The sequence below is a fragment of the Lissotriton vulgaris genome, chromosome 1_1 (assembly GCF_964263255.1).
Source record: "Lissotriton vulgaris chromosome 1_1, aLisVul1.2, whole genome shotgun sequence".
NCBI lineage: Eukaryota > Metazoa > Chordata > Amphibia > Caudata > Salamandridae > Lissotriton > Lissotriton vulgaris.
In genome coordinates this window covers 1,255,940,755-1,255,965,088 of record NC_141685.1, presented here as the reverse complement: position 1 = coordinate 1,255,965,088, position 24,334 = coordinate 1,255,940,755, and the positions used below count along the sequence as shown (strand labels likewise).

Sequence of the window (24,334 nt, the reverse complement as noted above, 5' to 3'; positions counted from 1 at the left end):
GAAGTGTGTGACTTGGTGATTGTCTGCCGAAGCTCGTGTTTTATCTTGGCCATCTTCCGCGTCTGGAGACTCAAAGTGGCCTGTACCGAGTCCACTTGGAACCCCAAAAACACCATCTGCTGGGAAGGTGTCAAAACAGACTTGTCCTGATTGACAATGAACCCCAGGTCTTGCAGCAAGGTTATCGTTTGGTTGAGCTGAAGGGTCAATTTGTTGGGACATTGCGCCATTAGGAGGATGTCGTCCAGGTAGACAATCATCCGAATGCCCTGACTCCGAAGGACCTCCACCTCTGGGCGCAACAGCTTGGTGAAACACCGCGTGGCCTAGGAGAGCCCGAAAGGAAGGGCTGTGAACTTGTAGACCTGCTCTCGCCAGAGGAATTGAAGGAATCGCCTGTGCGGCGGGTGGATTGGCACCACCAAGTAAGCATTTTTGAGGTCCAGACGGACCATCCAGTCGTTGGACAGAAGTATGTCCCTCAAAAGATGGATGCCTTCCATCTTGAAGTGATTGTAAACCAACCAACCGTTGAACTCCCGGAGATTTATCACTGGTCTCTTGCCTACATCCGTTTTTTCCTCTAAGAAAATATTGCTGAGGAAACCAGCGGAATGCCTTGTCGACCGACGGATGGCCCCTTTTCGACATAGCGACGAGACCTCCTCGTCGATCAACCGGGCATCCTCCCGGGAAAAAGAATGGGACGTGGATCCCTTAATTGACATGGCCGGTCATAAAAGTCTATATGGAAACCGCGCACAGTTTGAAGAACCCACGCATCGTTCGTGAGCGCCGACCAAGCGTCTGGAAAACAGGCCAGCCTCCCCCCTATTCGGACGTGGTCCGCCGGGATTACACTCACCGTGGGAATTGTTGCTTCCTGCGTCATTCCTGTAGTTGCCGCGGCCTCCTCTGAAACGTTGCCCTCTGGAAGGGTAGAAGTTATTGTAACTGGCGGAGGAATTGTATTGGCCTCTGCCGGAGCCTTGTCCTTTGTTCTGTTGGTTCTGACCTCCACGGCCGGTCGCGAGGCCCCTACCACGGCCGGCCCCCTAGAAAAATGCTGGCTAAACACCCTCTTAATGGTGGATTGGGCCTTATCTAGGGATGAAAAGGTGGAGACGAACTTCCCCAGCTCCTTTATGAAAGGGTCTACAAATAGACCGCCCTGCGCCACCGCTCCTGCCTCCGAGGAGGCCAAATCCCCTAATTTGGGATCTAACTTGATCAGCAGGGAGCGCCTACGCTCTGTTGAAAGGGCGCAATTAGCGTTCCCCAAAAAGATCACTGCTCTCTGCGCCCATTTGGACAGGATCTCCGGGGAAATGGCGGAACCTGAGACCTTGGCTTCTTCCGCCATATCGAGGATTTTTGTTAGAAGGCCTATGGTGTCTAGTAACTTATCTTGGCATGATCGCCACGAGCGATCAATGCCCTTGCGGGGGTCTTTGACGAACTTGGTCATAAAGGTGGCCATTTTCCCGTCCAACTCCGGGGTCAAGGCCACTTTGCCCTCCCCTTAGGCAACTACGCGCCTCCTTCTCTAGCGGCTTGCGTAGACGCCCCGCCACGAACTTCGCAACTTTGTCGCCCGGCACCCAGGCCGCCGACCTCGGATGAATTATATCATCCGGATCAAGCATCCCTGAAGCGTCATGGGGTAACTCAGTCAATGATCCGGACGGACGCCACAAGCGCACCGAATCACCATCATCGTCCGTGTCCACTGGGGAGAGCCCTCCCGGAAAGGAAGGGGCTGTCGTCGTCGATGCTGAGGGACCCGGGATCGGGAGCGACCCAGAGGGTTCAGGTCCGGTCACCTTAGCAAGAAACGCATCTCTCAGGCGTTCAAAGGCGTCCTTATCCACGCCCTGCGTGGCTCCCGAGCCCCGTCCTTACATGCCTTCTTAGGGGCGGGGGGGTTACCCTCAGTAGAGGTGGGGGAAGCCCCATGGGCCGCAAGGGGAACCGGGGCCAACTTCGCACACTCTTCAACTATACGGGCCGAGAGTCTATCCTCCATTGGGCCTACAATTTCCTGAACACATCTATAAATGGATTGGTCAACAGCCTCGTAAAATTAATCGTCCCCCAGGTACTGGTGGGTCTCCTCCTCCTCCACGTAGAAGCCCTCTGCCATGACTAAGGTCGAGGGTAGGGGAAGGATTTCAGAACTGGTTCCAGGCACCAGCAGGTATGGGCCAACCCAAGGCTAGCAAAGCTTTTCGAAACTGGGAACCCAGAAAGTAAGAGGCAGCACCCCTTTTGATAGCGCGCTGGCCTTCTTAAAAAGACCGGGCCTAATGCCACCTCCCTAGCGCGCTTGAAGAAAAACTGCAGGAGTCCGCCGTGTCAAAACGACAGGTGTTGAGGGTACGGCCCGTAGGCGTCAGGAGCGGTAACCCGCTAATACAGACCCCACACAGGGTGTCAAAGAGGTAATGGGGCAATACAACCCGGGATCGGGCGTCGCGGTTAGGCGGCAACCAAGGCTCCGACGCTGTCTCTCTCGCCTCAGCGCGACTCCCGTCAGAGGGAAAATCACACCGAGGAGAACGAGACGCGACGGCGCCCTCTAGTGGCAATGCATGCGAGCCGCAACTCCGGGGACAGTCGCGTCAGGGGCGAAAACGTCCCCGCGACAACAACAACAACAACAACAACAAAATACGGGGCTCTCTGGAAGGAAACACACATGTGAAACCTGCAATGAAGAGCCCCCGTTTATCGCAAGAAATACACCACAGTGCCACCCAAAACAATCCCACTACACAATTATGAGGGGAGAAAAAAAGGCACTTAACTGGCTGCGAAGCAGCGAAGAAAGAGGAAGGGAGCATAAGTTGGACGCCCTACCTAATGTTATGGACACTATGAAAGGACTATGGTTCATGGACTGATGAGAGTTGTAGTTTATCCCATGTGTTTTTTCTGATGTTTGATATGTTTAACCAGGTGTTGGGTGCTTGACCTATTTTTTCGAAAAATAAGTTGCTTTTCTGGCTGCTATGTGGTTTTGTGAAATCAACGGCGAAGAGAGAAAAGCATAATCTGAAGCCTCCGGTCCTGACCTAGAATCTAAGTATTTCTTACCCTTTCTGAATCTCCATTTGACTTAGCCTCCGCTGTAACTTGGTCTCAGTGTTGTTGGTCAGAATAATCTCTTCCAAGTAATGTGGACCCTTCAGGTGGTGCATAATCAGTCATGGTTACATGGTTCAATAGCACACAGGGCAATTGAAGATTCCTTGCATCGTAGAGGCCAACAGACCTACACTACAGTCCATACCAGCAAATTCTAGAGGCATTCAATCCTCTCCCACCAATATCCGCAACTCCTCTGTTATGGAGCCAGTATCTGACTTTGGTAACTATAAGGTTGTTAGAACTTAGTCTGTTTAGAATCTTAGGATTTCACTATTTTTGTTCAGTTTCAGACTGATCTTAATAAATTCTGTTCCAGGAAGATAATGTTGTCTGGGTAGATGATCACCCTCACTGAATTTTTTCAAGAACCCCATCCACTCATCTCATCAGTTTTATAATACGTCACAGTGGGGATGACAAACTAAATTGATAGGATTTAACCTTCGCTAATCACTCTTTGCTGGGAAAACTGGAGGAAGCGTCTGTGGGGGTCCCCAAATCTAGATGTAAATGAAAGCATCCTTTAGATGCAGACACATCATCCAATTCCTTTCTAAAGGATATTAAAAGAGTTGGATCCTAGGTTCCTGTACATCAACAAAGCATTACATGTCTTTAGATTTATGACTTCGTGAAATCCCCTTACTTGTCTGTCTGTTTCATCAGAAATTGATTGCTTGACGATTCCGTTTCCAGCTGATTTACTTTTGATGAAATCATGGGTTCTTCTTCCTAGCTGTAAAATTGTTATTAATTTTCCCATCTTTTGAAGCCCCAACACATCTATTATCGAGTGCTGCCAATTGCTTAAAAGTAAGCTCAATTGTCCTACGCCTACTGAAAACATGAATACTACTACTGAGGTTCATTGCAAGGAACTTACAATAACGGATGTCAGCGAGCAGCTTTAGGTGCGTCAGATGATGATGCAGCGTTAGTCGTGCCACTGACCCTTGGCTAAGCCCCAGTACTGGGTTAAATGGTTGAAGCCACGGCTGAACAAGGCTTTCCTTAGTCTGGCTCAGTTGAAAACCTTATTATGTAACAGCTTGCACGTCGATAAACACACCTTTTCCAGAGATGCAAATGTATGAGCAACCTTATTTAGGGCCTCGTTTAGGGTATGAGGTAGTGAGAGCTCTGTCACAAATTAGGACAGCTCCATCTTACCATATTCATCACCAACCACCTAACTGAGATGGATGGGTTCCCATGTTTGAAACACTAGGTCTGGCTATCCATCACCACAGGCCTGCTAGGCTGCGGTGAAGGTGGGCTCACTCTGTTTAGTGTAGTGCTACCATTACTGACTTTGCCTGCTGTGCTGGGGTAGGGCAGATGAAAAGGGAGAAACAGACTGCATATCAGGGCTGTTGAGTTTATTTGTAGATGGCAGAGGAAGGAGGTTTGTGATTTTGAATTTTAGAAGATGGCGGGAGAATGGTAAACAGATAATGGTATGATGTAAACCGTTCACAGCAACATCCAACTAATTACTTCTGACTGCAAGTTAGAACGAAGCAGGAGGTGTGCAACACCAGAGCCCTACTCAATAGACCCTTAAAATAGGTAAAGCAGCACGATTGATAGGAGCATTACACAACACTATGACCACCATTTCCCTCAGTCTACCACGCGCACAACTATGAAGCTGTTCCAGAGGGGCTGAGAGGGCCCTATACATTGCTATGGAAAAGCACAAGCATGGTACCATACCCCGAAGTCCCATGCACACCAGCGCAAACAGCAACTGCATGTTTCCTTTTGGTGGTAGACGGAAAACAACACATTGTTCGTTGTTGCACTCTTTAGTCCACAGGCTACGTGTTGTCTTACTGTTGGTGCATGGCACCAAGAGAGCGAGAACTATGGCCCACACAAACCATTACATATGTAGCGTTGCATAAGAGAGAGATTCATATTTCCATTTACGCTGCAGTGTTCTGGAACACTGGTTCAAGCTTTTGGTTATGATCTTGTTCTGGATTCCTGCTATGTGAAAAGCTGCAACAACAGCTAGTGCTCCCTCCTCCTTTGTTGTTGAACATCTCACAAATCTTTATGATTATCTTGCATTTTTTGACTATTTAGGTGCAATTTTATGTGACTGTCTTAAAGACAGTAAAAACATCAGCGGTGATTCGTTCAGCAGAATTGGAAGTGCTTGAAAACTAGACTTATTGGTGATAACCAAATTGCTTATGCCAATAGGATCCTGGAAGAGCTCATCCAGCAGCTCTAAGAATTTAAGGAGTTCGTCTTCAACAAAACGATTGTTCACCAGAAGAACAATATCTTTTGAATGTACTGAAAATGATTACGTCCTTGCCTCAATCCAGGGTTCTATGCTTTATCAAAAATACTTGTTGTGATGTGGTTAACAGTGTAACAAAAGCCACGTTCTTTGACAGCTCAGTCTCTACCCGTTCGGTCTCCTTTAGCTTCCAGACCTTCATTTTCAAGGATACATCTTGACAGGTTTGGGGTGCCTTTGCAAAGATTGCGCTCCTTTTATGACACTTGTGGCAGCACAGTGTATGGTGGCATGTTTTTTCTAGTCCATTGCTGTTGGTGTAATTTATGTGCAGTGGTCATTAGTCACCACTTTCTTCTTTTGCTGCAAAGAAACACCAATCTTAAATGTTTCATAGCCTACGTCTTTTTGTTGGTTAATTCGTGCTTCATTAAAAATATAACTCCCTCTCGGATCTGGTTTTTAATTAGAGGATTGTGTGGCTCCTCAGGATATATGGCATACATTTCAATCCCTTCAAAAAGAAAGAAGAGTTTGGCTTTTGAGGGAAAGGAGTGGAAAGTACTAAAGAGAATAACAGAACAGGGGAGTTTAGGAGGAGAAGGAAGGGAACTTGCCCTCAATTAAATCACTGTCTTTGTTAAAAGAATAACATATACCCTTCCATAATCTGTCACACTTGTTTGTTACTGATATGGAGAATCAAGTAGTGCAATAATGTATCTTGTCTTCCCAAGTGGCACACCATAATGACACTCGTCACACCGACTGGGTAGCTGTTTTGAAACCATACAAGACCCTTCTTTGCATAAGTATATGTAATTTATGGACATGCTGGAATTTAGTTACTACAGGTTTCCACACACAAGCTCAGAATTCGTCAACAAAATGCTTAATATTTGTATCTAAGTAACATAGTGAGGGAAAAGCAGCACTCTTAAAGTTCTCTTGAAGAAATTACTTTTTTGCCGCTACCTTGTACAGAATGGGGTCAGTGATCAGAGTCTCAATGCATGGTTTAATAAATTCCATCTTTGGGAGAAGAAACCAGACCAACCGAGCTGAATGGGAACTTCTATGTTTTGAACCACAACAGTGTTCTCACTATGGTGAGATATGAAGTGTTCAAGAAAAAAAATTGCATGGTGTCGGAAGCAGATTTGCTAGGTACGATTGGGACGGGGAAGTTAGTTGAACATTCTTTTGTTGCGTGCAAGAAGAGGCCATTGTTTGCAGCTGATTTGAATGTATTTTCCGAGAATAAATGAATTATTGAAAGGACTCCAGTACACAAATGTGCAAACTTTTAACTTCTGTAGCCAGGTGTGACCTAGTCATGTTAACTTAAGCAAACCTAAAGTAGGCACAGTGGACACGTTTCTTGCCTTCGGTAACATCTGGTAGAAACATGATGTACATCAGGTAGAAACATGATGTAGCTGCAGATTCCTTACCTTTGAATTTCCCAGGTGTCTGACTGGATCTGGAATATTTTTCTTCTAACAATACCCCTGCGTGCCGGTAGTTGACGTTGGTCGGCTCCGCGCATCAGCGTTGTTGTGACTTTTGCGTCACCTATATAGGCAGCACCTCTGTTGCTTTTCACGACTTTCTACGCAAGTAGTGTGCAGCCATGCAGTGCGCCGACATTGGTGTGTTTATAAAAACTAGGGACTTGAACGGGATCAGCCCTGACCCTAGTAACCTGATCTCTGTGTGGGGATGATGGGTGGGTCGGTAAGGAGTCTGTGACTAGATTGTGTCTTTACCAGATATGGCTTTACCAAAGGTAAGTAACTTGTCCGTCTGATAGAGATATCGAGCCACAGATTCCTTACTTTTGAATAGATACTATCCCCGGTGGAGGGACTGCGGACAAGTTGAGACCAGGAAGTACTGCAGGACAGAGCAGCCAAAAAGGCCATCCCTCTGGACTTGACTGTCAAGGCAGTAGTGCTTTGTAAACGTGTGCATGAATACTCACGTTGCTGCCTGACAAACGTCGAGGACTTGAACTCCATGTTACAACATGGTAGCAGCCTTATCTCTGATCGAATTATCCCTTAAGCCTTCAGGAAGCTGGTTTTTGGCCTGAGCATAGCAAATTGTGATGGAGAGGATGACCCATCGCGAAATAGTTATATTCTGCACTGCCCAACCTTTCTTCGTGCCAGCATATCCACGAAGAGTAGGTCGTCCAGCCAAAACTCTTTAATGCAGTCAAGGTAGAAAGACGATGCTCCTTTTGTGTCCAGACAGTGGAATCGCTCCTCTTCTGCAGAGGGGGGTGGAGAAAGGGGGCCAAGGTGACAGTGCCAGAAGTTAGACAGGCCAAAAGGTACCCTTTGAGAGTGCCCATTGCAGAGCCCTGCTGGGCAAGGGTAAAAAACAAAACATGAGAAAGGGAAGCAGAAAGAGGATCAGTAGACCTCACTACAATATTTTACACATTTGTTCCACCGACAGGCGTACATGGTCTTGGAGGAGGGCCGCCTAGCTGGCAAAACCACTTTCCAAACTTCAAGAGGAATGTCGAATGCTATTAACCCCTTCGAGGCTCATGACGAGCTCAGCTCGTCATGAGGTATACCTCTTGTATGCTCATGACGAGCTGAGCGCGTCATGAACAATGGAATTCAATGATTGTCAGCACAGGAGGAGAATACCATCAGCAGCGATGGTGTTAAGTGCCGCTGCTTATTCTCCACTCCAGAAGTCTTAGACCGGTTCGGGTAGAGGACCATCCCTTGCTGCTGTGACTTTGGTTCCTCCCGAAGGGGCAGTGTTATCGGAGGATCGATGCTCAATTGGTGAATCTCTGGATACCAGGCCTTCCGATCCCAGTCTGGAGCTACAAGAATTACTTGTGCGCGGTTGCTCCTGATCTTATGGGTCACTCTGGACTGGAGTGGTATTTGCGGAAAGGCAGACCCGAGTCTTGAGCTGTACTCTAGACATAAAGTGTTTCAGAGCGACAGCCGCCTTGGAAACTCCAGTGCGCAAAACTGCTGACATGGCACCTTTTCAGCAGAAGTGAAAATATTCTAACCAAGGCTCTCCCTATTTTTGCAAGAGACCTTGTGCCACCACCGTGAGCAGAACAAAAAGGAGGACATAGTTCTAATAAACCTCTACCTACACCACTGGGGAAAAAACCAAGGGAGCACAGCAGCTGAAGGAAGAACTTATAAAATTACTAAAAACTGAGAAAACCAACAGCTTGATCATCAGAAGGGACTTTAACTTAAATATGCTTAGCAATTCAGCCTCCGATACTACTGAAGACGAGGATCCCTTTGTTTGGGAGCCATGCCACCAAGAGAACACCTTGGGAGGTAAAAACTCAAAAATAGCCAGGAGACTCCTGGCAATGCTAGAAGAGCAGGGCCTCCGAGCACTCAATGGTAGATTCTCAGGGGATCGCCCCCAAGCAGCTACATTTCAATTACTAAGGCTAGCTCTACAATTGATTTTACATTCCTCTCTTGTACTCTTGTAGCCTGTACCAAAGGGCAAGAGATTTCCATATTGGCTCAATAGACTACTGCGGCCACCTCCCTCAGGAAATCATAATCGAGGCTCCAACAATACTAAGCCCCCCCTGCCAACACACTAGGCTCAGAATATTCAATCAAATGAAAGGCGGATAAAGTGCAAAACGAATGACCCATAAAGTCTCCTATCCCAAGCGAAACAAGTATTAGGAGAGGCACAAATAGCAACTACGACTTTATTGAGATTGTGGAGCTGTTTACAAAAACACTACAAGACCATTCCGGAAAAAACAAAAATGTAATGACTGACCGAATGGCCAAAGCCTTGAAACACAAGAACCATCAACATTTTAGAAACCACACCCAGCTAAAAAAGGTAAAGACCTTGATTAACCATACTCTCCGAAGAGTAAAGATAGATCCTGCCGCACATCAAGTGCTAAGACAGTTAAAAGACACTCAAAGGAAATTAATCTGGCGACTTAAAAAAAAAAGCTGATGAGGACTTCTGCGGAAAACTCCTGTACAATGCCAAAACGAATAATAGGGCTCAGTTTTGGCAAAAAATCAACAGTCTGATCTGTGAGCGAAGTCAGGGAATCGAATCCTATGCCACTGAAGAGGCTTGGATAACTCTCCTTGGCACACATCTGAATGAAGCTCCTAAATTTTGGAAAGAGTCCTACAATCTCAAAAGTCTCAAATGTGGACATCTCAACATAAATAAGCTCTTGTACAAAATCAAGAATTCCCAATCACTAATGCGCAGATATGTAAAATAATCTCAAAAGGGAGACGCGAGGGCGCACCAGGTCCAAATGGTATTTCCCCAATTGTGTTTAAACATGAGCCGGAATATTGGGTTGTCGTCTTCAAACCAATGTTTGAAAAAATCATGCAGTTCTCAACAATCCCAGGATCAGGGAGAGGACAATTATCTCCCCAATCTTTAAAAAAGGAGATAGCTTCTTGGTTCGTTCCAATCGTCTTACAGCCCTACTTGATAATGAGGCGAAATACTACACGGGCCTCTTACTCCAGGAGCTAACCTCTTGGGTGGAAGACACAACAGCAATTCCATACAACAAACCGGCTTCTGCTAAAACATGGGGACGACCACTAACATACTAGCCCTATCGCTTTTGATTGACTCTGCACTTGTAGCTAAACAACCTTTTTATACCTATGCTATATTGACTATAGCTCTGCCTTTGACCATGTCAACAGAAACATGCTGTGGCAAAAATTTAAGAAAATGAAAATTCCCCCGCTGCTGTTAAACTAATTAGTCCTCTTGCACAGTGATACCTGGGTCCAGGCCAAACTAGGCGCGGGGGAATTTTTATCCAGGAAGATCCCTACAAGAACAGGGGTAAAACAAGGATGCGTGCTCGCACCAACATTATTTAATCTTTTCATGGCTGAACTGTCAATCTTGCTGTACGAAAGTAATTCTCATGCACCCAAGTTAGGGGGCACCCAGCTGCTCAATTTATTCTACGCGTATGATCTGGTGCTGATCAGCCAGACTGATGGGCCTACAGCGACTGTTGGATATCACATCGCAATATTCTAAAATAAACAAACTCCGAATCAATCCCAAAAAAACTAAAGTCATGTGCATCACTATTCAAAAAAAGAAAACAACGAACAACTGGTTCTTGGACTCAAGGAAGCTAGATGTGGAAAGCATTACAGATATCTGTGGGTCATTCTAGACTTCAAGGGCAGCTTTAAGCCACAATGCGAGAAAATTAAATTGTATTAAGGACTGCGGTATCTTTAAGAAACCTAAAAAATAAGACCAATGGACCAAGCCTCCTCCCTCTAATAAAGGTTATTCAGGCAAAACTGATTCCATCTATCACCTAGGGAAGCGAAGCGATGAGAGGAAGGGATGCTGAAACGGTAGATCGTACAGTAACAAAACCATTGCACATGATCTTTGGCTTGCCGAGGTACACATCACCTGCGCAGATTAGGTTCAAATTTTGGGCTCGCAAAGGAAGAGCTGGCACGCAAAGGAGTATATTTAAAAAGCTGGTACAAAATAAGCAGGGGAGAAGCAAAAACCCTCAATGCTCTTTTTTGGAAGGAACTGCAAACTAAAGAAAACTACCCTGCAAGGCTTTACCTGGAGGACTCAATAAAACACCTGGGGTTGCGTCAACTATGGGATCTGCAAGGGCCCTTGGCGAGCTTAAAAAAAGCAGTAAATAACATTGTCAAAAAAGAATCTCTCTCGCGAACAATGCCTTACTGGCGGAGCGAGCACATGGCTGGCTAACCATACAATCTTAAACCAAACTCAGGGCCCAAACATATCTTCTGACCAGCTTTACCAAAAAGACAAAAGAAGTTTTTGAAATTTCGCCTAGGACTGTTGCCCTCTGTAAACCACTATGCCCTTTGGCTGCGTCCTTCCACACCAGCAAAGCGCCGCCTTTGTGGCGACAGCGAAGAAAACATCATACACCTAATCACCATCTGCTACAAGATCGCTGGAACCTTTTGAGACCATTATTCAACAAAAAAAGGATACGGTCATGCAGGCAAGCAGTCCTGGCATGCTTCTCCGGTAATGAAGCCCAATTGAGCTGCCCACTGGTAAAATACCTTGAAGTCATAGATGCCCATCTTAACAAAGTGAAAGAACAAACAGAAAAAGCCATATTGGTTTGGATGTAGAGCAGAAGCCAGCGCCACAACCTGCATGAAGAAGGCACAGCACTCACATTAGCGAAAAAGCAGGAAGGACAGTTACGGAACCCAGTGCAACACTTGTACTCTTGGAGCCAAAATAATCAGATGGCAATGAGGGCCCAACTGGCATTCCGGTGTCCTTTAAGCTTTATTGCTACAACGCACAAGCTTACATGGAGGATAACTTCTTGTTACCCAGGCAGATTATGGACTGTAATAATTAAATGAATTTGAATGGGAATGTAAGTTAGCCCAACCATGCTAGGTTTTTCAGTCGTATGATAGAAGTCATTCAGTTTTTGGGCCAATCTTACATCCTGCCTGAATTTTAATAGTTTTAGCTTTGACATCTTTTAATTACAGTTTTTCTTACATCCTACCACAGTATTATCGTAAATTGTTATGGCTGCTATAGATACACAAAACTGTTTTTATTGATGATGGTTTGTAATGGTTTTAATTAACTGTACAATAAAGTATTACCTTACCTTATGCCACCACCGGATGGAGATGCCATTCGTGATCTGCTAGACATCGACGGCTGAGTTGGTCTGCCTTGGCGTTCAGAGAACCTGCCAGGTGTAGAACCACCAGGAATACGCCCTGCTGTTCCAGCCATGCCAAGAGATGCAGGGCCTCTTGACAAAGGGTCCACTACTCCAGCCCGCCTTGTTTGTTGCAGTACCTCATGATGGTGATGTCTTTGATCACTTGTACCAGCTGGCCCCTGTTGGAGGGCAGATAGACTTTCAATGCCAGTCAGCTCACACGGAGCTCCAGCAGGTTGATGTGGAGTCCGGATTCCGGCCGAGACCAGAGTCTTCTGATAGCCACCTCTCCCAGATGACCACCCCATCCCAGGAGTGACGCATCTACTACAACCGTGTGATCTGGTTGGGGAAGGGAGAGAGGACTGCCTCCAACTCAATTGCGGTTGATAAACCACCACTACAGGTCCTGTGCAGGTCCCTCTAAGCTCTGGACCATGTCGGAGAGATTCCCCTAATGCTACGCCCACTGGAACTTCAGGTCACACTGCAGAGCCCGCATATGACATCTGGCATGTGCCACTGCCAGGATGCAGAAGGCCCAGCAGCCTCATAGTCCTTATCATCCTAATTCAGGATAGAGGCTGAAACATTAGTATCCTAGCCTTAATATCCTGTACTCGCTGCTCGGGAAGATGGACCCGAAACTGCACTGTGTCCAGAACAACTCAGATGAAAGGGAGCATCTGAGAGAGACAAGGATGTGGCTTTAGCATGTTGATAGCGAACCCCAGCGAGTCCAGGAGATTCGCCGTAGTTTGGAAGTGGAAGACGACAGCCTTGTGTGAGTCCGTCTTCAGAAGCAAGTCGTCGAAATTGGGGAAGACTAGCACCCCTGATCTGCGCAGATGAACTGCGACCACTACCATCAACTTGCGCGCTGGTACAGCTAAAGGGGTGAGCAGTGAACTGTAAGTGCTTGTGGCCTGCCCTAAACTGCAGGTAGAGCTGATGAGCAGGCAGGATGGGAATGTGAAAATAGGCGTCCGGCAAGTCTAACTCTACCATCCAGTCTCCTGGGTCCAGGGCAGCCAAGACCTAAGCCAGAGTGGGCATCTTGAACTTTTCCTTTTTCAGGAAGTAGTTGAGTGTTCGCAGATCTGGGATAGGATGAAGACCATTGTCCTTTTTCGGGACCAGTAAGTAGCAGGAATAACAACCACAGCCTCCATCTGGTGCCAGACCCTTCTCTGTTTCCCTTGGCCAAAAGAGTCCATATTGCCTCCTGAAGTAAAGTCAGGTGATCCTCCGTCAGGCGGTCGTAAGTTGGATGCATGCATGGAGGGAGAGGTAGTCTCCAAGGGGATGGAGTAGCCCCTTCGAAATCTCTGGAGAACCCACCTTACCGTAGTGATGCTTTGCCAGTGGTGGAGGTGACGCTGGTCCTGCAACAAACTGGCTGCCCATGATCTGGAATGGCTGCGCTAGGAAGGTTTGGAGGCTGCAGGGGGTTGTGTGTGGGGGGGTCTGACTCTACTTCTGGCTGCATGACTTGCGGGGTCAGAACGAGCCACGCCCGCACAGAGGTTGCTGAACTTGTGCTGTCTTGTGGCGCGGGTATGGCGGACGCAGCAGACTGGGGAGGTTTTGCCCCTGAGAGGCCTAAGTACTTAAAGCGCTCCAGCGTTATGTCTGCCTTGTCTCCGAAGAGACTGGTGCCATGAAAGGGCATTTCCATGAGCGAGGCCTGGACATCCCATGAAAAGCCAGAAGTTTTCAACCAGGTGTGGCGTAGAACAGCTACTGTCTACGAAAGTGCTCTGCCCAGCAAGTCTGTTGTGTCGAAGTCACAACGAATGGCATACTTTGCTGCATCTCTCCCATCTGATACTGCTTGTGGGAGAATTGCCTGGGCCCCCTCCAGGACCTGTGGCAGCTCTTGCACAACGATTTCCCACAGGGAGAGGGTGTAATGGCCCAATAGGCATGCAGTATTCACCGACTCCAAGGCTGGCAGAAGAAAGATGTTTCTTACCCCAACTGTCCAGCCTCTTGGATTCCCTGTCCAGGGGTGAGAAAGGGAATGCACCATGGGAGGTAGGGGCTTAAACCACCAAGCTCTTGGGGGTAGCGTGGTTGGTAAGGAAATTTAGGTTGGCCGGTGCAGGACAATGGTGGCCTACTATTGTCCTATTCACAGGAGCCCCTTTGCTGGGCTTGTACCAGGTTCCCAGTAGGATATCAATTAAGGCCTAGTTGAAGGGCAGCAAGGGTTCCTAGGAGGAGACACTGGCTACAGGACCTCTGTCAAGATATTTGTCTTGTCCACCACAGAAGGGAACGGAAGGTCCAGGATCTCAGATGCCTTGCGCACCCTCATAGCGTATGATGGTCCCTCCCCATAGCCATGGTAAGGGGAGAAAGCAGGCCAGCATTTGGAGAGGTATCTAATCCGCTGGCCACATCCAATTCCTCATACCAGTCTATTTCTTGGTACGGCTGGACTTGTAAAGGGTCCAGTCACTCCTCCAAATTTTCCTCCGTTCCTAGCTCGTCAGAATAAAGCTGAGGAAGTGACCTAGGTATAGGTAGACGATCAGGCTTCTGGTCATCCGGTATGAGAATGGGCTGGCGGCGTCATGCGTCTGTGTCTGTGTCAAGGCCAGTGACTGGAAGGTCTCAATAGCATGACCAGCGTCAGTCAGGTCCCATTGCTGGTTCCATGGAAGGTCATGGGTGCTGGAACCACTGGTGTGGAACCCTTGGAGTCTCTGGGGCCCAAAGGTGCACCTGTAGGGTCAGGCCGGCCAAATATGAGGCACATGGCATCATAAAATACTTTTAGTTGGGCAGGGATACATCTGGCTCTGTGATGGTGTTATGTAAGCCAACGTATGCTGCAACTTATTTTTGTTTTTTTGTACTTCTTACCTTGCCGACTCATTGACTTCGAGTGGTTGCGCGAAGACTTGGGACTTCCGAAGCTGTGCCCGGACGTTGCTCTCGACCGGGACCATGAACGACACCTCCAAGGAGAGAGACTTGCCGAGCGCCAGGCAGTGGATTTTCTCAGGGGCAGGGCATTCGAATGATGTTATATTTAGACAACATTCTCCTTATGGCACAATGTCCCAGGACCTTGAACTCCCAGCTTCATCAAGCGGTGACCCTCTTGCAAGGACTGGGTATCGTCATACGTGAACCAAAATTGGTCCTCATGCCCTCACAGAAGGTGATTTTTCTGGGTTCCGTAGTGGACTCTATCCAAGCCTCCTTGAGTCTTCTGTCCCGGAAGGTGGCCAAAATCCGCCATGATTTACGATAGACTATGGCCAGACCGCGCACGTCCCTCAGGCAGGTTGCCCGACTGGTGGGGCTCCTTCCTTCTTCCATCCAGGCAATCTTCCTGGTTCCCCTACATTATCAGGCGTTGCAGCGTCTAAAGGCATACCATTTGCGACCGGGCGGTCTTATGCCCAGTCAGTCCTGCTTACTTCAGAAGCAAGAGAGGAAATCGCATGGTAGCTATCTCACAAGGAGTCATGGAACGGTCGGGCGAATTTCTGTTTTGTACCAGACTTCTTTATAGAGTCTGACGCCAGCAGGTCGGGATGGGGTTTTGCTGTGGAGAAATTTCCACCTAAAATCTACATCAATTGGAATTCCCAGATACGTAAAATGTCTAGTTTTCATAATTTCTTCAGCACTAAGTAAGAACTTTTTGGTCTTCACTAGTTTGGGACCACATTTCATTACAAAGGTCTTAGTGTGATTTGTCTTTAGTCCCAAACTACTCGTACAACTGTTAACAGCATTTAGTATAATCTGGAGACCATTTGTAGTTTAAGCAATAAGAATGGCATTGTCTGCTTAAAGCAGCACAGGGATTTCTCTTGAGTTAACCTTTGGGATGTCTTTCCCTGCCGTTATCAGGTGCTCTCCCAGAGATTTCATATGAATTAAAAAGAGAAAAGGTGACAGGACGCTGCCCTGTCTGACCCCAATGATTGATGGAAAATCCTCAGAAAAAGCTTTGCTCCTATTATACCGAACTCTGGCTGTTGGTATGTGCATGAAACTTACTGAGCAGGGAAATAATTGTGCTGTCAATGCTCAACTAAAACATTATAGACCATAGCTGTGGTGGTCCATAGTGTTGAAGGCGCATGTTAGTCAATGTAGGCCGGACGGACACAGCCTTTTTTGCCTTTGTATATTTTTGAACAATTAAGGAAAGAGTTAAACATTGAACAGTTCCCAAGGTTGGGCGAAAACCAAATTGTAAATTTTAGAGCCCCTTGTTGGTTGATACTGGTACTACCCATTCCAAAGTTAAACAAGTGGAAGTTCCTAATCTACCATTGTCGGGTACAGAAGTCCAAGTTGAAAGGACGTCAAATAAACAAGTAATTAATAAGGTGTCCGCTAACATTCCAATGAAAATGGGTTCAGATGTGAAGGAGTATTAATTCATAAGACTAGTTCAGTAAATCCTTTAGGTCATGACCAATTGTGTGAAATTAATGGTTTATGTTATTGTAAACAGGATGGGGTCTACATTCAGACATAGGATTCAAAAGTAGAACTTAAAATGAAAATCACAAAATGTGGAATACTTCTGGTACTTATAGGCGACAACATTTCTCCAGATTTAAGGCAGACCATTAAAATGGATTTTACTCGAAAAGATGGTAGGCCATTTATCCGTGCAAAACTAGTGCAGATTACAGTGAATACAGATTCATTGTTTCCAAGCACTTCCCTATATAGCATTTCTTTAGAAGCAGAGAAAGGGATTACATCTGTGATTGAAAAGACTGTAGCAAGGTATTTTAATAGAGGTTTTGAAAGTCCCTGTGTTTCAACTATAATGGGTCTACAAAAACCTAATGGGAAGTGGAGGACAGTTCAATCCATTAACTGACATTGATGATGTACATCTCGATTTGGTTGTATTTGTGGATGGCTCGCAGTTAAGTCGTCCAAGGAAAATTACGAGCAGCACATAAGTTTGCGCATTGACCTACATTGTTGAGGCATTGAACTTGTGCAATGTAACTTTGGCACAAGTGGCTGAATTGATTGCCATTACAAGAGCTTGCTACATAGCCAATGAATTGAGCATTAAGACTTTCACTGATAGTCAATATTGGTTCGGTGTTATTCATGACTTTGATCAGTTATGGTTGCAAGGTGGTCTATTGACCTAAACTGGTGCCTCCATTAGTAATAAGACTCTATTTATGTGCTTTGAAATAGACATTGGTAATTGCAGAGGTGAATGTGTAGCACATGAGTTTGGTGGTGACATGGTAGGTTTGGGTTATAATTTTGCTGACTGGGTTGCATAAAACTTTGCCACAGTGTCAATGGAGACAGTTGAACAATCAGTAAAGTGGAACATGTTTTTACTTGTATGACAATACAGAGTCGCTATAACTTCAGATGCCTGGGTCCTTCAAACCATGCAAGGTTTCCATATAGAATTCTGCGACAATCCTCCGCAAGAGAGCCATCCATAGCCTATTTGCTTCACGCCCGGCGATGCAGAACTGATCGACGTGGAAATCTCCGCGCTCCTGAACAAAGGGGCCATTTGCGGGTCGGTTCTGCATCGCAACAGTTTCCTGAGCAACATATTTATTTTGGACAAACTCGACGGAGGCCGTCGTCTGGTCTTTAACCTCTGGGACTTCAATGGTTGGGTGGTTTATTGCCACTTCAAAATGGATGGTATTCTCCTCCTTCGGGACGTCCTTCTCCCATTGAACTGGATGGTGCGTCTAGATTTGAAGGACGCCTATCTGGAAGGCCCGATACACCCTCCTCATCTGCGTTTTCTACAGTTCCTTTTGGAGGGATTCGATGTACGAATTCACCTCTCATCGGCTCTGTCTTTCCTCTGCACCATGGTGCTTTACCAAGGTGCTCCACCCGCCGGTGGAATTTCTCAGGGGACAGGGCATTCGAATGATCTTAAATGTAAACATCATTCTCCTTATGGCTCAATGTCTCAAGATCTTTAACTCCCAGCTTCATCAAGTGGTGACCCTTTTGCAGGGACTGGGTATTGTCATCCGTGAACCAAAATTGGTCATCATTCCCTCACAGAAGGTGCTTTTTCTGAGTTTCGTAGTGGACTCTGTTCAAGCCTTCTTGAGTCTTCTGTCCCAGAAGATGGCAGAAATCTGCCACGAGTTACGATAGAATATGGCCAGATCGCGCATTTCCCTTAGGCAGATTGCCCAACTGATAGGGCATCTTTCTTCTTCCAGGCAATCTTCCCGGGTCCCCTGCATTATTGGGGGTTGCAGCGTCTAAAGGCATACCATTTGCGACCGGGGTGGACTTAAGCCTAGTCAGCCCTGCTTACTTCGGAAACTAGAGAGGAAATAGCATGGTAGCTATCTCACATGGAGGCATGGAACGGTCTGGCAATTGTCTGTTCCATACCAGACCTCTTTATAGAGTCTGACGCCAGCCGTTCGGGATGGGGCTCTCGCTGTGGGGGAATTCTCCACCGGTGGAGTTTGGTCGTTAGACGTACAAGCCCTTCATATCAATTGCCTGGAGCTTCTGGCTTGGTTTTTTGTGGTTCGCTGTTGGACCAAGGACAAGGTTCAATTTTGTGTTCTTCTCAAGATGGACAACTTCTCTGCGGTCAGATATGTCAACCACCTGATCCCGGGCCCTAGCGAACCTGGTGAAAGATTGCTGGGATTTTTGCCTGACCAACCAAGTCTCAGTGACAGCGGAGTATCTTCCGGGCCAAGCCAACTAGGTTGCGGATTGGCACTTGAGGCACCTGCACGACTCCAGCCTGTGGAAGTTGGATCCTCAAGTCTTCCAATGACTGGCGGACCTTTTGGGGCCCTTTTGCGTCTGACCTCTTTGCATCGCGTCTCGATCCTCAAGTGATGAGATTCTTCAGTTGGAGGCCGGATCTGCTGGCCGCGGCCACGGATGCTTTCCTCCAGGACTGGAGTCTGGTGAACGGTTATGCTTTTCCACTATTCTCAATGATCACTAGGGCGGTGGCCCAGATAGGTCGGCAGGAGGCAGAGTTTTCCGGTTCTACTGGAACTTCCTTGGGATTCTCCAATCTGACTCACCCCCCCACCCCCCTCGGTTTCCTCATATTCTGAACCCAGATAGAGTGCCGCACCATTTCACGGCTTCCTACAGTTAATGGCCAGGTGACTTTCAGGCAACGCTGGTCGCTCCCAGGCCTATCGCAACCAGCTGAATACACCTTGTCTAAGGCATGAACAGACAGTACCAGTAAACGTTACCCTTCCACCTGGACAAGATGGGTTCATTGTTGTCTTCGAAGGCACTTGGATCCTGTTGCAGCAGAGTTCGTTAAGATTTTGAATTTCTTGGCTGATCTGGCTACAGAGAGCTTGGCGTATTGTTTTATTAATGCCATTAGGTCCGCTATTTCCGCGGGCCATTCCCTGGTAGATGGGGCCCCTGTGGGGGAACATCCTTTTGTTTGCAGACTTCTGCGAGGTATTCACCTCTCATTGCCTCCAGAACCGCATGACTCTTCCTTATGGGATGTTGTTCTGGTCTTGAATTTGTTTCTTTCCTGGCAACTGAATAGGTATCCCTCGTTGAAAGAACTCTCAGCCAAGTTGTCTAAGCTTTTGTGTCTGATCTCATGTAGGAGAGTTTCGGATGTCAGAGCCTTAGACGTTTCTGCAAGGGTTTTTTCCCCAGATGGGGTTACCTTCACGGTGGGATGTTGCACCAAGTCTCATTCCCTCACGGTTTCTTATCCGGTGCTTCCAGGCATCCCCAAATTGTGTGTTGTGTGTTGCTTCAAGGCATATAAAGACTTGACACGAGTTTCTTCTTCTGTGCGAACGTAAACTACTTATTCAGGGCTCGCCGAATCTGAAAAATGGTACTAGTCCTGCAGGTCTAGTACCTTGAAAAATCTCCTCGACCTAACAGTAACCTACTTGCCCTCCGTCTCCGAAAGCGGAGGAAATGTGACAAGATAACAATATTTAAAGGCATCTTTATTGCTCATTTGCTTTGGGAGTAATAAAAAGGCCTTTAAATCTTGTTATCTTGTCACATTTGCTCCGTTTTCAAAGACTGAGGACAAAAGTTAGTATATTTTCCTACTCGCCAGAAAGGGCGAGTAGGACCTAAAAATAGCTCGACCTCATAAAATTTACCTCGCAAATGTGAGCGGTCGAGTGGATTTGTCGAGCCCTGTTATTGCTCTAAAGAAGCCTCACAAAGCGGTCTTTCCCCCACTTTAGCGAGGTGGGTGAGCTGGGTCTTGCAAGAGGCGGGCATTGACACGAGGCAGTTTGGAGCCCACTCTGCACGGGGGACCATGGCCTTGAAAGCTTTTTCTTTGGAGCTCGTCTGGATGACTTGATGCGGGCAGCAGATTGGTCCTCCAACTCGACCTGCAAGAGGTTTTATTTCAAACCATTGATAGAGGTCGCTCAGATGGTGTTAAGTAAGCTTTAAACTAGCACAATCTGAAGTTTCCTGTACTGACATAGAATAGAAATTTGCCTAGCTCAGGAAAGGTAAGTTTCAATTCTATTGAGGACACTGAGGCGTGTATTATCTCACCCAATGCACCTTTGGAGCAAACCCTCTCTGTATGGTGGTAAGTAGCACCATACATCATAATGTTAATGTCAGTGCAAGGAGTTTTGCTTCGGTGCCTTATGTTTATTTTTTGTAAGGAAATGAGGGTTCGAAACAGGACCAGTTATGGTGATCTTTGAGTACTCCGCGTGAAGAAAGATGAGGCGATGACATAGTGGAAGGATTATATGCCATTACTGGACGGACTATATGGCATTACTGGACATTGTAATAGGACTACTATTTGAGATCTCCCTATGGTTCATGGGAGTTGATGTTTTGATGGAAGTTTTCTCTTTGCCTACTGTGAAATTTGTTACTGAATAAAGCGAAGAGAGATCAGCATAATCCTCGCCTCTGTGTCCCTAATAGAATTGCATAATCCTCGCCTCTGTGTCCCTAATAGAATTGAAACTTACAGTTATGGAGCTAGGCAAACTTCTATTCACGTTCAGAGTAGTTTTTCAATTTTGATAGTTTGGTCGCTCTGTCGTGTCCCTCAGCAAAACCAGTTGCAGTTTTAAGAAGAGGTCACCCTTCCTTCAAGAATGTAAGACTTTTGTTATTGTATTCTTATGTTGCAGAAAGAGTATTTTGCCCTTAACCACTAGTTAGAAACCCTCATTTTGATCGACTTATAGTAGAATTGGATAAAGGTGAATTGGTTTTGGATATACTCTTGGTTCATTTTGTATTTGACACTTCAGTTTTGGAAAGGTAACTTATTTGATAAATCACCTAAGAGTGCTAGGTTGTTGTGGGCTACCTCATGGATTACAGTCAATGATCCAAGTGCGAATATGCTGTCTTCTTGAGGTTATGGGAATGCATCTTGATTGAGCCGATACTGAATCTTCTGACCAACAAGTGTTGTGTGATCTTGGGTAGACTTCAGTTGCTACCTGTGTGGAAACAAAAGAGCTTTTGCCTTGAAATCCATCCAGTTAGATTTCCGTTAGCACTCAGAACAATGTATGCTGCCCACTGATCTGCGGAGTGTGGAAAACAAGTAGGAGTATCTCCAACTCTCTTGTTGGTATAGTTAACAAAGATAAACCAGTATTGAGACTACCTCAGAGCTGCCAGAGATTCATTGGGGTCAGTTTATATACATGATATCCCCGGTTCACTGGATAGGTCGGAAATCTCCAAGGTATTACTATTTGCGAGTTCTTTATTTAATGTTAACCTAGACCATGCTAGATGCAAGGCAATGTCAGTGAATGTTAGCAACACATAAGTAGAAGGAAATAATAAAAATGCACATAAATGGAGGATTCCTAGTTTTATACCCTGCATTTGAATTTTTACAGTTTTTTTTTTATTTTGTACAAGTACACACTCTCAATACCTCAAACCTCCTTGGATCTTCTCTGATAACTGCACTCTTTATCAGTTCACTCTTCAGAGTGCAGAATACAGAAACCATTGTTTACTAGGTCTACTGATTACGTTGTATAACTTGTATTTTCTGAGATCAGGGTGACCGTGTATACCATTTTTCTTAAACTAATCGTTTCCTTAAATTGTGTTTTTATCTCTGAAACTTTTATTCAAGCTACTTCATAAATTAACAGGTTGAGAGTCTCAAAATATATTTGGGAAGGCTGTTTGTTTAGTCTGATCATTGATACGGTTTTCATCATGGTGGGCAAACTGCACTCCAAAACCTAGTTTTAGAGCAATGTTGATGATGCTTTGACTGCCAAACATTTGTCTAGTAACCTCCCACTTGTTACTGCTGCTAGCTAACAAATACCATTCTCTAACACAGCTAGACCAATGAGATTTTGATGGCAAACTTGGGCCCGACCATATAAAGTAGGTGTGGTACATATTTTAGCAAATGTCTGAATTAAAAATAATCCTCCCTGTTTGGCATCATAGCTCCAAGACCTGTATTGGTTCTGGAACTCTATTTTGTCCCTGTACATGTTTGTCCTTTGTGGTGACTATTTTAAGTAATCTGGAGACCTACACAAGGCTAACTGCTCCAGAAGAACACCTTCCAGGTCACAGTTGGCAACTCGATACCTCCCAGGGGTTAATTCTACTTCTTCAACACAAACATCATTTTCAGTGAGAACCGAGTCCTTCCTACACCCTCAAGTGTCTTTTACTGCACCAGAACCATATAAACCTGCTCCTCAACAGTACACCAGACCACTGCATGCTCACTATTGCCTATTTGCATTGCGATTTCTTCCTAGCAATAAAACGCAACCCACCTACACACTCATCCTAAAAACACAGCACCAGAGCCACTTAGTTCGGCAAACTAATAACAAAACACAACACAGTCTATGCATGAATGATTATCACCCATTGCAGACCAAAGAAGAATGCAGTGTCCAAAGGATCGTTCCATCATACCAAAACGGCTAGGACCACATTCCTATCCAAATAGAACCATCTTCAATTCTCACAGAATGGAATTGGGCCAGACACTAAGCTACCTGTCTGTCTAGTCTTTGGTAAATGTGAGCACACAGAATAATGTGGATAGTCCGTTCCAATTGGCAAGCCTCCGCAACACCACAAATCTGGTATGACGAGTACTGGTAATTGTGTGCATTCCACAGTGGTTTCAAAATCCATTTGATGGAATCAAGACTCAAGTGGGGTGTAGTTATTTCTTCTCCAGTACACATTTTTTCTTTGATGGGGCTCTGTTCAGTTACCTGTCATGGAGCAAAAGTGTAACACTTTTTTTTTTTACCTGGAACTATAAACTTTCCACCTTTTTTTATATCTTTTTCTTGTAGCCTAACCTTTTGAAAATTGTCACATAGTCCTTGTTTGAGTCGACCACAGATATTGTCCTTTGCAGACTTATTCAGAAAAAATGCCTGACCTCCACAAGCAGAGCCTTAAAGGTTGGTGACCATCAAGCCTTGGTTCACCTCACTCCTGCCAAGTTCACTTCAGACTCCCGCCAATTCCCCCATGGCTCCTTGATATTTAGGATTGTTCCTTTCTTTCTAGTCTGATGCGGTACTGAATACAGGAAGGTAAAATGGATCGAGATGAGTGAGTAGCTAGGAAGACCATTTAAGAAGTCACGGGCCAACTATGCTGCTCACTCTCACATAAAGCACTCAATGGGCAAGCAAGGCGATAGGCTGCAAATGATAGCAGGAAGGGCAAAAAAAATAATCCCATTTTGCTTGTTTTCGTAATGGTTTGTCCCAGGTTTATTCATTTGTTTTGTTTGGCAGGAGTCCTGCATGGTAGTTGACTCCTTGTTGAAGGCTGGTTGGTTGATGCCAGTTCTGGCAGCTTGGCCTCAGTCATTTATTAGGTGGTTGAATAGGAGGAGGTTCATGTGTGGTGGGATGTAGTACGATCACGTTCTCTAACCGACTCGTTTTTTCTGAGTCAGCTGTATCAATATAGGATTTCCTTCTCCATTCTGAATATAAAAATTCTCTATGTTCACAGATTGACCTCTGGGGAGGCCATGGATGATTTAAATCTCCACTATAGATTCCTAAATTGGAGGCGGCGGATCCGAGAGATCCGAGAGGTACGGGCTATTCGATACCAGGAAAGATTCAAGCACATCTCCATTGATGGTGACACACTAAGGTAAGGTGTTTTAAAAAATCATTTTTTAGGTGGTGTGG

The 24,334-nt window shown here is 45.9% G+C and overlaps 1 protein-coding gene across 2 annotated transcripts in view; it reads left to right on the top strand.

The window, feature by feature from the left end:
* SPRYD3 (SPRY domain containing 3) overlaps positions 1-24,334 on the top strand; it is a 431,115-nt gene that overhangs the window by 11,131 nt on the left and 395,650 nt on the right. For both annotated transcript variants that reach the window (XM_086964574.1, XM_086964581.1), the window contains exon 2: positions 24,150-24,296. In XM_086964574.1, the coding sequence (XP_086820700.1) occupies positions 24,169-24,296 (128 nt within the window). In that variant the 5' untranslated portion in view covers positions 24,150-24,168. The remainder of the gene's footprint in view (positions 1-24,149; positions 24,297-24,334) is intronic.